Source organism: Grampus griseus, assembly GCF_964374135.1.
Source record: "Grampus griseus genome assembly, chromosome: 1".
Classification (NCBI taxonomy): domain Eukaryota; kingdom Metazoa; phylum Chordata; class Mammalia; order Artiodactyla; family Delphinidae; genus Grampus; species Grampus griseus.
The window spans coordinates 162,952,510-162,965,508 of NC_139017.1; the positions used below are offsets into that span (position 1 = coordinate 162,952,510).

The 12,999-nt window shown below is 44.6% G+C and overlaps 1 protein-coding gene across 3 annotated transcripts in view; it reads right to left on the reverse strand.

Moving 5' to 3' along the window:
• The window catches only part of CEP85 (centrosomal protein 85), a 32,761-nt gene that overhangs the window by 4,429 nt on the left and 15,333 nt on the right, over positions 1 to 12,999 (reverse strand). For 2 of the 3 annotated variants that reach the window (XM_082680969.1, XM_082680970.1), the window contains 8 exons: positions 11,472 to 12,163; positions 10,516 to 10,649; positions 9,986 to 10,103; positions 8,741 to 8,926; positions 4,372 to 4,524; positions 3,994 to 4,148; positions 2,741 to 2,855; positions 1,760 to 1,810 (listed from right to left, as the gene is read on the reverse strand). In XM_082680969.1, coding sequence (XP_082537095.1) covers positions 1,760 to 1,810; positions 2,741 to 2,855; positions 3,994 to 4,148; positions 4,372 to 4,524; positions 8,741 to 8,926; positions 9,986 to 10,103; positions 10,516 to 10,649; positions 11,472 to 12,163 — 1,604 coding nt within the window. Of the gene's footprint in view, positions 1 to 1,759; positions 1,811 to 2,740; positions 2,856 to 3,993; positions 4,149 to 4,371; positions 4,525 to 8,740; positions 8,927 to 9,985; positions 10,104 to 10,515; positions 10,650 to 11,471; positions 12,164 to 12,476; positions 12,698 to 12,999 lie in introns of those variants that run through there. The other variant, XM_082680971.1, reaches the window with a different exon arrangement.

Below are 12,999 nucleotides of genomic sequence, written 5' to 3' on the forward strand. Positions count from 1 at the left end.
ATAAATAATATTTCTGAACTTTTCCATTTTGTATTAATAAAAAATTTAGCAGCCAAGGAAAACGTCTCACCACTATGAAACACCCAAGGTGACCATTTTGAATCCACCTAATTCCACCAAAGTCTCATCATGGGTAAATATACTATTTTAAATGCTGTGGAACCTCAGAGTTCCAAGAAACATACTTTGAGATCCACTAAAAACTACTAAAATCCTGGGATTTTAAATGGATGTAGGGAATTCCCCGGCAGTCCAGTGGTTAGGACTCTTCACTTTCCCTGCCGAGGGCCTGGGTTCAATCCCTGATCGGGGAACTAAGATCCCGCAAGCCGAGCAGCGCAGCTAATCGTCATAATAATAATAATAAATGGATGTAAACACTCACTAGGCTTGACTATCTCCTTACAGGACTTGAAATATGTGAACTAAATAGACCCACATAATGACAAGGGTAGGACTGCAGCTTTCAGTTCTTCCTCAGTGGACGTGCATCTCTCCTGTTTGGTGTGAAAACCTCTATTAGAGTCCAAAGAGAATCTGTACCTAGGATTTCTTGGAGAACCCAATTAAGGACACTCCTACTCTGGCCCAAAATAGAAACCAGGAGTTGTCTTTTTCCTTATTCTTCAACCTCCTACATTCTATCAGTCACTGATTCCTCTCAATTTTACCTCCTAAAATTCATTTAAATTTGTCCCCTCACAACTCCTTCTTGCAATGCTGCCTTATGCATCATCCTTCATCATCTCTCACTAGGATTTCTGCTACAGTCCACTGGCCTCCAGCCTTGTAACTCTCCAAGTGCCAATATTCTTCCACACTCAAGCCTGAGTTGCAAACCTGACCACATCACGCCCCAATTAAATACTAGAGTAGATTCCCATCACCTACCTAAAGAATAAAAGCTAACTTGGTTGAACAGTCCCAGCCCTCCCATAGCCCAGTTCTCCATTTACCACCTTACTTCAACAATATCAAACTGCTTGCAGCTCCATGTGCAAACCCTGCTGTTTCATGCCTTCATGTTCCTACCCATGCTGTTCCTTCTATCAGGAAATACCATCCTATCCTGTGCCTCCTCATCGACTGGCTAACCCTTCCTCCTCCTTCAAGAAGGCTCATGAGTGCTTCCCTGGTGGCGCAGTGGTTAAGAATCCACCTGCCAATGCAGGGGACATGGGTTCAAGCCCTGGGCCGGGAAGATCCCACATGCCGCTGAGCAACTAAGTCCGTGCGCCACAACTACTGAGCCTGCGCTCCAGAGCCCACGAGCCACAACGACTGTGCCCACATACCACAATTACTAAGCCCGTGTGCTGCAACTACTGAAGCCCGCGTGCCTAGAGCCTGTGCTCCACAACAAGAGAAGTCACTGCAATGAGAAGCCTGCACACTGCAATGAAGAGTAGCCCCCGCTCACCCGAAGTAGAGAAAGCCCATGTGCAGCAACGAAGACCCAATGCAACCAAAAATTAATTAATTAATTTTAAAAAAAAAGAAGGCTCATGATCTCCAGAAACCCTTCCTTGACCTCTCTACTTCCACTGACTCTTCTACGCTCCCCCAGGATAATATGGATGCTCTAACAGTACTGTGCTAAAACCCCTTCCCAACAAGAATGTAGGCTAAAAGCACTGACTGGGTCTCATTCTTGTGCTCCTAACACCGAGTAAATTGCATGGCAGAGAATAGTGTTGGTTGAATTCTAGAAATTCCATCATTAAGTCCTGCCCACCATGTCCCGAGGACTCCAGCTCACCTGTACTTGTGAACGCAACTGATCAATCTTCTGCTGTTGCTTCTCCACAATCTGAAAGGCAAAGTTATCAAGGAAGGCTGTAAGCACATGCTGATAGTGAGGTCAGAGGGCAAGAGGCTGTACTAGGATCTGTGGTCTGGCTCTTAGCCCAACTGGCTATAGCCAGTCAATAGTGAGAACAGAGTGAAGACAAGTTAGCTCTACCTACAGAAAAATAACCCAGACTCCCTATCCTGGCTAACTAGCTTCACACTCCTGTGCTCTAGTCACAAAGAGATTTAAACAAAGAGGAATGTAGTGTGGACCTATGACCACCATGGGGAAGTCGGGTGGAGAGAGACACCCTCACCCTGATGATTGTAGGCCAGTAGAATCAACTTCATATACAGCCAGTGTATATTCTGGTTCTTTGGTAAAGGACATGACTGAAAATTCAGTTTAATGAAGCTTGTCCTATCCAGGGCTATGACAGTTATCATTACTTATAGCTTTGGTCACACTGACTGTTCGAGGAGAGAACCTGAACAGGACTAGTTTCCTGTCCTTTGAGACCTCAGGTACTCTCTGAACCATTTCTGGGTCTTCTTTTTTGCTGACCTTCAACCAGTCTCACTGCTAGGCCCCGAGCTCCTTCTTCTCTGCTGAATTAGAGCCCCCTCACTGGGTAGAACTTTGCCCAATGCAAGAGGTTCTGAATAGGGCCTGAGCCATGAATGAAGTGCACCAAGCTTCAGTGTACCATTTTGGAGCATATAAATTTGGATGTTCAGAGGCATGTCCTTCGCTAACGTTGCTTACCAGTCATAAGGATGAATATCTAAAATGCAAATTTATTATGCAGGGATGACTTCTCAGAAGGAGAGAAAAACTCTGGGCAGCAGATCCTAGAGCGTTCAGGGTCAGAAATTCATGGTTCCCTACCAATACCCAATCTTTTCTTTCCTAAGCCTACCCCGTTACAGCCTGGACACCCTCAGTCACCTTTCTAAGGGAATCACATTCCTTCTGCCAGGACTCCATTTCCACTTGGGGACCTTCTCCCCATTGAGCTGTATCTTCTCCACTGGCCGCCTCCACACACTGCTTATCTTGCAGGCTGAAAAACAGTGGCCTCTTAAAGAACTCTGAAGTTAGAGGGATGTGGCTTTGATTCCTGATTCCGCTATTTACTGTATGTTTGGGGGCAAGACATTTACACCCTTCCAAGCCATAGGTGGGGATAATGTCTTAGGTCTGTATAACGTAGGGAGTGCCACACAGAAGCTGCTTGCTCAGTCTATGCTAGTTCCATTCCCTAGAGGTCAGCATCTATACAATGTGCTACCAATTCTCTACCTGCCCAACGTTTTTTTATTCTTTGTTTTGATATTTAAAAGTAAACATTCATCACATGTATTTAAATTATAAAAGTCACATGTATACAATGCAGAAATTTTAGAAAATACCAAAAAAATCTTTTTTCTTTGCACATACAGTCTGGGGCAGACCCAGCTATGTCCCCTAACCTCGCTTCTGACTCCCACCAGTGGTCTCCTCCCATGGATCCCCACAATCACTTTCATCATGGCCCATCTGCTGAAATAAACAACAGGGTCACTGTGGTTGAATATGGGATGAGAAATCCAATCCATCCCATTAGCAGCTGGATTTGGTCCAAGAGGCTGCTGAAACACAGCCACTACATTTTCAGAAACTTCTATTAACATGGAGGAGGCTCCCAAGACACCCTGAGAGTACATTATGGCATCCTGTTTTGTTCTCAGAACCTGCTGTGGCAATCGAGAGCAATCCCTAGGGCTGAGGAGAAGAAACAGATGCTCCTGGTAGGCTTTACCTTGCAAGATTCAAAATGTGGATAACCTCCAGTCCTCAGCACCAGGATCTACTTTTGCAAATATAGAGATACTCATTTTCTAGTTTATGAAGTGCTCCCGTTCATTCAACACATACATATTCAAGGATTATTATCTAGTATTATTATGCCAGGTACTGGATTGGAGCCTTCCAAAGGATGCAGTGACAAATCCCACCCCACTACACCACTATACCCCCCACATTCCATCTCAAAGACATAGTCCTTGTCCATAAACAGCTTTCCTATTACTTACAATCCAAAGAAAATGAAGCTCAGAGAAGTGAAGTGATTTGCCCAAAGTCACACAGGTAATGAGTGGGGTAGCCAGGACCAGAACATAGCTCTCCACTCCTTTCCTCAACCCCACAGGGGTATTTACCTATGTCTAGTGGAGGAGAATTCTGCTTCCCTCTGTCTCAGGCTTTCCAGTTGAACCTCCTTCTCTCTGCAGGCTGCCTGGGTCTCCTCGAGCAAACTCTCCAGCTCAGTCACTCTCTCCTGCAGCTCTGTGCTCTTCAACTCAGAATCCTTAAGCTGAAAGACAGGATTCCATGCTTAGGTCAACAGGCCAAGGAAGACTCTGTCTGGGTATCTCAAAAAATTTGCAGTTCAGTTGTGATATGAGTGTGTGGACATGACTCCTTTGGGATCTTCCTTTCAGAAAGCCACAAGGTAACTGCATGCAGCAGAGGCTGAGAAAGCCCCCCTGCTTGGCCACTCCCTTCTTGCCCCAGGTATGCCCAGACATTGCTGCTACCTGCTGGCTCTGCTTCTGATGGTCTTCCAAAGTGGGCAGGTCAGCCAGGTAGCGTTCCAAGGTCTCAATACGCTGCTGCTTCTCCCGGTTCTGCTCTGATTCCTTCTGACATTTCTTTTTCAAATTATTGATATGTTTATCACGACCCTTGACCTGTTGGGAAGAAATGTCGAGAATCTGTCTCCATTGACTCCTCTACAACCCCGAACATCAACTTTTTTTGAAGTGATGTCTTTGCCCTTAGGGCTATGAATGTTTTCCAGTACAATGAATGCAGGAAGCTGATAAAATTTTGCCATTTGAGATTAGGGCATAAAATGCAGAGTTAACACACAAGAACTTTCTAATCAAGGGCAAGGAAGGGGGGCTCCTTTGGCAGTTTTCAAAAATTGGTAGCTCTACCATATAATAAGGAATCTGGGACTTCCCTGATAGGCCAGTGGTTAAGACTCCGTACTTCCACTGGAGGGGGCTTGGGTTCAATCCCTGGATCCCTGGTTGGGAAAATTCCACATGCTGCACAGTGCAGCCAAAAAAAATTTGTCTGGTCTTTGTCCAGCTTCCTGGGAGGTAACTTCTAAACTCTTAGAATATCCCAAATAATAGAAAAGGAGTATCTTTGTTTTTCTTAATGGACCAGAGCCCACCATAAATGCATTTATGCTAATGAGATGACCCAGAATGCAGACTGGTCACTATAAAGACCGATGGAGTTGAGCCCAACTCCCTGTGAAGAGGGGACAAAGACAGGAGATTGAGTTCAATCATGCCTACATAATAAAACCCCAATTAAAAATTCTGGACACCGAAGCTCAGTGGAGCTTCCTGGTTGGTGAACACATGGATGTGCTAGGAGGATGACATGCTCTGATTCCAAGGGAGAAAAGGTATAGAAGCCCTGCTTTGAGGACTTTCCCAGACCTCATCCTATTTGTCTCTTTATTTGGCTTGTCCTGATTTGTATTTTTATAATAAAGCTGTAATCCTAAGTAATCCTGAGTTCTGAGTTGCTCTGGTGAATTACTGAACCTGAAGGGGTCATGGGAACCCCTGGATTTATAGCCAGTTGGTCAGAAGTATATAGGCAGTCTAGGGAACCCAAAACTTGCAGCTGGCATCGGAAGTAACAAATAAGCATAGTCTTTTGGGGGACCATGCCCTTAAACCTGTGGAATCTGATGCTAACTCTAAGTGGTCTGCATCAGAACTGAATTGCAAAAGTAAATATAACTGTATATACAGTAGACATACAGCTGGTCTGGTCTGTTCTGTTGAGATAGGTAATGCATTATTCCCTAAGCACCACATAGGATATAAAGCTAAGCAATCATCTGGAAGGGCTAATGAGACTCTAAACTCCTTGAGAGGAGGGGCTGTGTCCATTTTGCTTACTATCATATCCCCAACACACAGCACAATGCTTGGCACTGAGCAGGCAATCAATTAAGATTTGTTGAATGGGGCTTCCCTCGTGGCACAGTAGTTAAGAATCCGCCTGCCAATGCAGGGGACACGGGTTCGAGCCCTGGTCTGGGAAGATCTCACATGCCGTGGAGCAACTAAGCCCATGTGCCACAACTACTGAGCCCGCGTGCCACAACTACTGAAGCCCACCGCCTAGAGCCCATGCTCTGCAACAAAAGAAGCCACTGCAATGAGAAGCCCGTGTACTGCAACGAAGAGTAGCCCCCCTTTCACCACAACTAGAGAAAGCCCGCACGCAGCAATGAAGACCCAACACAGCCAAAAATTAATAAATAAAACAAATTTAAAAAAAAAAGATTTGTTGAATGGAAACTTTTTCTTCACTATTATGGCTTTTTCTTTGGCTCATGAAAAAGGAAGCTGGAGGAAGTAAGAGAAAGCAGAGAAAAGGTAAGGCAGATCTACTGATGCCAAAGAGGCACAGGCCTAATTTAATCCAAAGATAACACAGTACTGAGAGGGATCCCTGAAAATCAGTCAAAACCTTTACCCCAGGTACAATCTTTAAGCTCCATGTGATTCTCCAGATTCTCACATTTTAATATGCATCAGAATCACCTGGGAAGCTTATTAAAAATGCTCATAACCAACTGTGAATTAAAAAAATGGTAGACTGGCCAGAGATGTTTATCTTTTCTCTCTTCCAAAACATCTCTAAACAACAGGAGAAAAATAAAGTACTGACTTTTAAAAGTCAAAAGAGGAGACAAAAGTATACAAGATATTTCAACATGTTTTCAGAAGATAAAAGTAATTGGGGGGATAAATGACTTGGAGCAAAGGAGTTATAATCTGCAGTAGGAGTTACAGACAACTTGGAAAACAATGTGCCCTTCACAACCAGCAAGAACCCCTGTACTTGAAGCACCAGATACCTGAGGGAGGTATGTATCAGCCATAGACCTGAAAAATAGGGGGATTCACTAGAAGTCTATATTCAGGTTAGCTGGATACCATTCTCAGCCTAGGTTTCCCCAAAAGGAGACTGGAGATTTATTTTCCGGAGAAAGCAACTGAGAGATAGTCAAGCTCAGGGATATCAGTCACAGCAGAGAGAGAGAGAGAGAGAGAGAGAGAGAGAGAGAAGCACTGTGTTGAAAATCAGTATAAGTAAAAATCTATGTATAGAACTGTGGGACTTTAAACCTAATCTCCTTCTCAGTGTTGAGAACCCAAAGGCCAAAATCATTCCTGTCCCCAGTCTCTCCACCAGGCAGCAGGCTGAAGATTCTTTCCTAGACAGAGTGAGATGAGACATTCAGATACTGATATTTGAGGGTTCCCAAGTGCAAAGGGCAGACTAACTCTGATCATCCCACAGGGAAGCCCACCGGGCAACTACCATGAACCCAGAGCTTCCACGCAGCTTTAAAATACTACTGATACGTTGTGGGGTTTTTTTTGTTTTTTTCTTTTCTGGCTGCAGCGCACGGCATGTGAGATCTTAGTTCCCCAACCAGGGATTGAACCTGTACCCCCTGTAGTGGAAGCGTGGAGTCTTAAGCACTGGACCGCCAGGGAAGTCTCTAAAATACTACATTCTTAAATATGAGCACTCTTTCGTTCAAGGATCACCAAGCCTCTAACATGAAAGACACCAAAATAAAAAGACCTGAAGGAAACAAGAAACAACACTATGAGCAGATGCAGATATCCCAAAAGGTATAATCAATATCATCAGAGAAAAGATATTGCATTCATGAAACAAAAACAGCAAAAAATTCAATAAAAGAATACTATTCAGGGCTTCCCTGGTGGCACAGTGGTTGAGAGTCCTCCTGCCGATGCAGGGGACACGGGTTCGTGCCCCAGTCCGAGAAGATCCCACATGCCGCGGAGCGGCTGGGCCCGTGAGCCATGGCCGCTGAGCCTGCGTGCCGCAACTGGAGAGGCCACAACAGTGAGAGGCAGTGAGAGGCCCACGTACCTCAAAAAAAAAAAAAAAAAAAAAAAAATACTACTATTCAGAAATATAGAGGTATATATCAGGAGAAAGAAAGAAAACAGTTGAGGACAGATAATTCTGTGGAGTGGGGCTGGGCACAGAACCACTAATTTTTACTATAAATATGTTGATATTTGATAACATGTTGGTTATTTAACTTAGATACATGTATTATTTTGATTAAAAGTTTCTTTTTTAACAAGCCTCTAAGTCTATGCTGTACCAATGGCACCAACATCACCTGGGAGCTTATTAGAAATGCAGGATCTCAGGGCCCCCTTCCCTCCCACAACTACTGAATCCGTATCTTTTTTTTTATCATGATCTCCAAATGATTCTTAAGCACATTAAAGTTTACGAAACACTGCTTTAGCTGACTTTGATGCAAGTGGTCCAGAACTAAACATTATTAAACTGGTCCCCCAAGAATGTCTGCATTAGTGCAACCTGTGAACAGAACCAAAAGATTTAGCTCCTTCTATGATAACCAATCTCACCCTAAGCAATTCTAAGAGCACTGGCAAAAATGTTAAAACTCCCAAAATATCTGCATATATGGGATTCTTCACCTACTTTTTAGGTAGAGTGCGGAGAAACCAGGCTGAATGATGTACCACAGGTACATCTTGCCACAGCACAATCTCGTATGACTGCCCAGGCTGATTTTCCACCCAGGCCAGCTGGTAGCCCATCACAACCTGGGACAGTGAGGGATTATACGGCTTTCCCTCTCTGTGGTAGTTTTGTGCAGATGAAGCAGAAAGGAGGGGTTCCATTTCTAACAGATCAATCCTGCATAAGAAGTCAATGTAGGGGGTTTCACCCAATTGGCTCCTCCAGGTTCCAAGAATAGGGGCCAGAAACAGCTTAGGGTCTGGCAGGAGAGGGCTGACTGCCAACTCCTTTGTGAATTAGAAAGCTATCAGCTCCTTAGCTCACCCTTTCTTCCTGTTTCTTCCCCTCCTCTGAATGCTTCTGCAATGCCACTTTGAGTGACTCTCTGATGAGCTGGACTTCAACTTCTGAAGCAGAGAGTTTCTTTTCAAGCTCCATCTTTTCTTTGCTCAAGGCTTCTGTCTTCTGTGCAAACTGTGCACGTAAGAAAGTGTTCTCTCGCTGCAATTCCTGCAGAGAGATTCTCAATATATAACTGTTCATTACCCTGACAGTCCCATACACGTTACTTATACCTAGTATACTTTGTGGTCAAATATCACCTTTCTCTAAGAATTTCTTTAAGCAGTGCTTCTCAAAGTGTGGTCCTAGAACTAACAGCTTCAGCATCACCTGGGAATTTGTTAGAAATGCAAATTCTTAAGCCCAACTCCCAGGCCCAGTGAATCAGAAACTCTGGGGATGGGTCTCAATAATCTGTGTTTTAACAAGCCCTCCAGGTGATTCAGATGCATACGCAAATTTCAGAACCACTGGCTTAAAGCAATACTTGATGAGTTGCAGTGTAACAAAGGAATACAGGACACTGTATCAGAAGACCTGGGCTCAAGGCCTGGTTCTCCTCCACTCATTCTCTGTATGACTTCAGGCAAATTCTTCCTCCTTCTCGGGCTTCAATTTTCTCATCAGTAAATTAGAGGACCGAACTAGATTTTATCTAACGGCCCTTCTCACACTAACATTCTGATTCTACAAGATGGAACACTATCTTAACAGGCCCACTAGGTGGCAAAGCCAGTACAGTACTATAATCTGTCTAACAGACATCACTCAAAAGCCCAAATTACAGAAGAAGCTTGGCCAACTTCTTTTAGGGCTACTGACCTAAGTGAGAGCATGGTTTCCTTCAGCTGCTCCTAGACATGGAAGAATAAAAGTGGGAATGGTTCTAAATCCTGCATTACCTCTGCTTCCCCCTCCATTTGGCCAGGGCTGGTATATTAAGACTTCTCAAAACATCACTCAGTACATTGCTCTGCCTTCCTTTTCTCCCAAGTATGTCCTGATACCAAGGCACCTGGACTTCCACTTGATCTACCCTCAAGCCTTTTCTGCCCCCACAAGGGCAGAACAGGAGATACTTTATAATTAAGATGTTTACTCTTTGAGGGCAGGGACACCTTATATCACTTGGTTCATTTTCTATCTCCTGGATGCCTAACAGTGCCAAGCACAGGGAAGATACTGGGTTATGACAAGCAGAATGCCATCCTGGCTGCCAAGGCTTACCTGCAGCCTCAGCAAGCAGACATCCCCAAAGGGGGCAGGGCGGCCCAAAAGAGCACTGTGGACTTGTAGTTCGCTCTCTCGCACTTTCTGCTCCAGCTGAGAGATATGTTTCCTCTGCCTGCAAAAGCCGGAATAGAATGAGGTCCAGGATCCTGACACAAATCCACTTGCAATATAAGCCCCCACTTCCCTTAGGTACAAACCACACTTTGTAAGCAAAGACCCTGGATTCTGGTCAGTGCTGTTTCCTGAAGGAGGAAGAGCAAATGAGAAAACTGACAGGGGAAATGAAGAAAGATCAGCTGCGAAGAGTCAGCTGCCTCCTTTAGGCACTCCCCACAGCCCCTGCAGAGATATGCAACTGGCCTATCACATTACTCACATACTGGACTAGGCTGCTTACTGACCTAGCTCTACCATGAGGCAAGGCAGGGTCCTAAACAGAGGAAGATGCACTGCCCTTGGGAAGACCTCCTTAGTGGGGGCTGGGACAGCAGAGGCTAGCCCTATGACACCCCTTGCCCCCTTACTTGTCAATAAGGAGCTCCTTTTCCTTCAGAAGGTTTTCATTACTGTTCAAGATGCTGATCCACTGTGCTGGGTCTAATGTGGGCAATGAAGGAGAAAAAGCAGCAGGATGGTGGCAGATGGCTCCATTCTGAAGCTGAAAGACAAGCAGGCCCAGAGCAGCTTAATCTTGACCTATAGGCACCTGAAAACACCTGAGCTACAGCTGGGTCTGCAGTCAAGGCTTACTTTGGCTCAGTCTGAGAAGGCCCACTGTTTATGAAATAATTTTAGCTCTGATGTATGACTGGAAAGAACCTGCTAGGGAGACTTCTGCCAGCTGGACACTCCCTGCTCAGAAAGGCTCCAGTTTCTAAGAAAAGGTCAGTTGTCTTTCATTATCTGGCAACAGAAGCTAAACAGGAGCTAAGATGTCCTCACCAACCAGGAAAGGAGAATGTGTCCTGCTTCCTTTCTTCCCATTCTTAAGCAGCACAAGGACTTTTTTTTTTTTAAACCCAAAAGTGTTATAGTGGAAAGAACCTGGGATTCAAAGATAGTTTTTGAACCCTAGAACTCTGCCACTCACCAGCTCTGTGACCCTGGACAGATTACTTATTCTAAGAAACTGGTAAATTTCTACATTTACCTCATCAGAGTGCTATAAGGATTAAATAAGATTCTGTATGTTAAAGTACCTAGCCTAGTGACTGGTACATAAATACATACACACACAGTCAGTGTTGGTGTCCTAACTCTGGGTTTCCCTTTATAACCCTCTGCTTTGGAGAAACTATCTGGTGTTTAATTAGACCACCAACAGATTTGATGACATTCACAAGACTTCATTTCCTATCTACAAACATCTTTCCTCCTTTTTACAAATGCTTTCTTTGGAGTCAAAACTTATAGGACAAAACCTATACAGTTCTATGATCAGCACAGAAACTGCAAAATCCAAGGGAAGAAGGGTCTCTACCTGCATTTGTTCCATCTGTAAACGGATCAAATCCAGCTGCTGCTGACAAGTGCTGAGCTCACAAGATCGCTCACGGGGATGCCAAGGGTCAGGATTCAGTTGCCACACCTGAGAAGGTAGAGGCTTGGAGAGCCCAGGAGCAGGCTGGAGTCCCAAAGGAAGAACCCCGCTGCCACTAGGGTGTGGTCCATTCCGCTCACATACCGCCCCACTGCCTGGTGCCTTCTTGGTCTCAGGCAACACTCTGTATAACTCCTTGTTTGTGTCGGTTCTTGGGTTGTGGAAGGAGGCTCGGTAGTGGGGATCTGAATAAAGCGTCTCCATCACTGCCGACTGATTGAGAGTAGACTCCATATTGGGAATATCAAACTTCCTTGCCTCTTCTTCTCTTTCATGGCCCACTGCTGGAAACCAGGACTGCTCAACTCCATTCTCTCCAGGAGCACCACAAAGATACATGAAATCTCTAGATAGGCCTGGAGAACGTTTCATTGCACCGAGGTCTCCATTTCTTGTCATCCCCACACTTTCAGTCAACCCTGACAAAGGAAGTTTGGAAGAAGAGGGTCCGGCAGGAGAATTTGGCTTGGCAGGAGAGGTCCCCAAAGTAGAAGGCATCACATGGGCTGTTGGAATGGTTACGTGGCTTTTGATGGGCTGGAAAGAAGGACTGCTACTCGAGCTGCAAAAATCTGCGGAGAGAACAGTCTTCCGTAAGTCAAAATAGAGGCAGCAAGCTTTCTTGACTTTGGCTGCTATGCCAGACATTCTCTGCTTGTCCTAAGACCACGCAGAAAGGGCACTGTCATCACAAGTATCAGGCAAAAAACACAGCAGCCTAAACAGGAGATGTGTGTTCTAGGACCTCAAATGCCATTCACAAGGCAAACCAACAAAAGGCAACACTGGCTTCACTTTTAACTTATACTCTGTCCTTTGTATTTGAATAAAAAATCCTGCCAGTCAACAAAGCTGAAAATGGAACTTAAAAAAAAAATCACTTACTTAAGGGAAATGGATTAGATCCTACTCTTCTAAGAGCTGGGTAACTCTAAGCTATAATCCAATCTAATAAAAATGTCTTTTCCAAGGGCTGCCAGAATCCTCTGTGATCTCCAAAAGCTCCCCTGTGAAGGTGAGCAATGAATCTAAACTATCCGAAAAATAAAGCGAACTGGATAGTGCTGCTTTGTATCTAGGGCAGGGAGCACAGCATCTGAATCAAGATTCTGTTCTCTCTCCCACACACCAGACCTGACTGCCGGGATATGTGAAGTTATTCTTAGTAACTCTCAGGTTTCATTCTAGCACAGTGAGCACTCTCAAGTGGTAAACAGTGAAATCCTCTTTTTTATATTTTGCCTTTTATTTACCCACTTGTTTGTATACAACTGTGATTTTTCACTTTCCTTCAGACTGGACTTATGTTTCCTTTAGCTCCTGCCTAGTCTTGGGAGACAACTCGCTGATTGGCCCTGCTGTAGAAGGTTCATATTTCTACATATTTCCAACTTTCAAGTGCTACTCT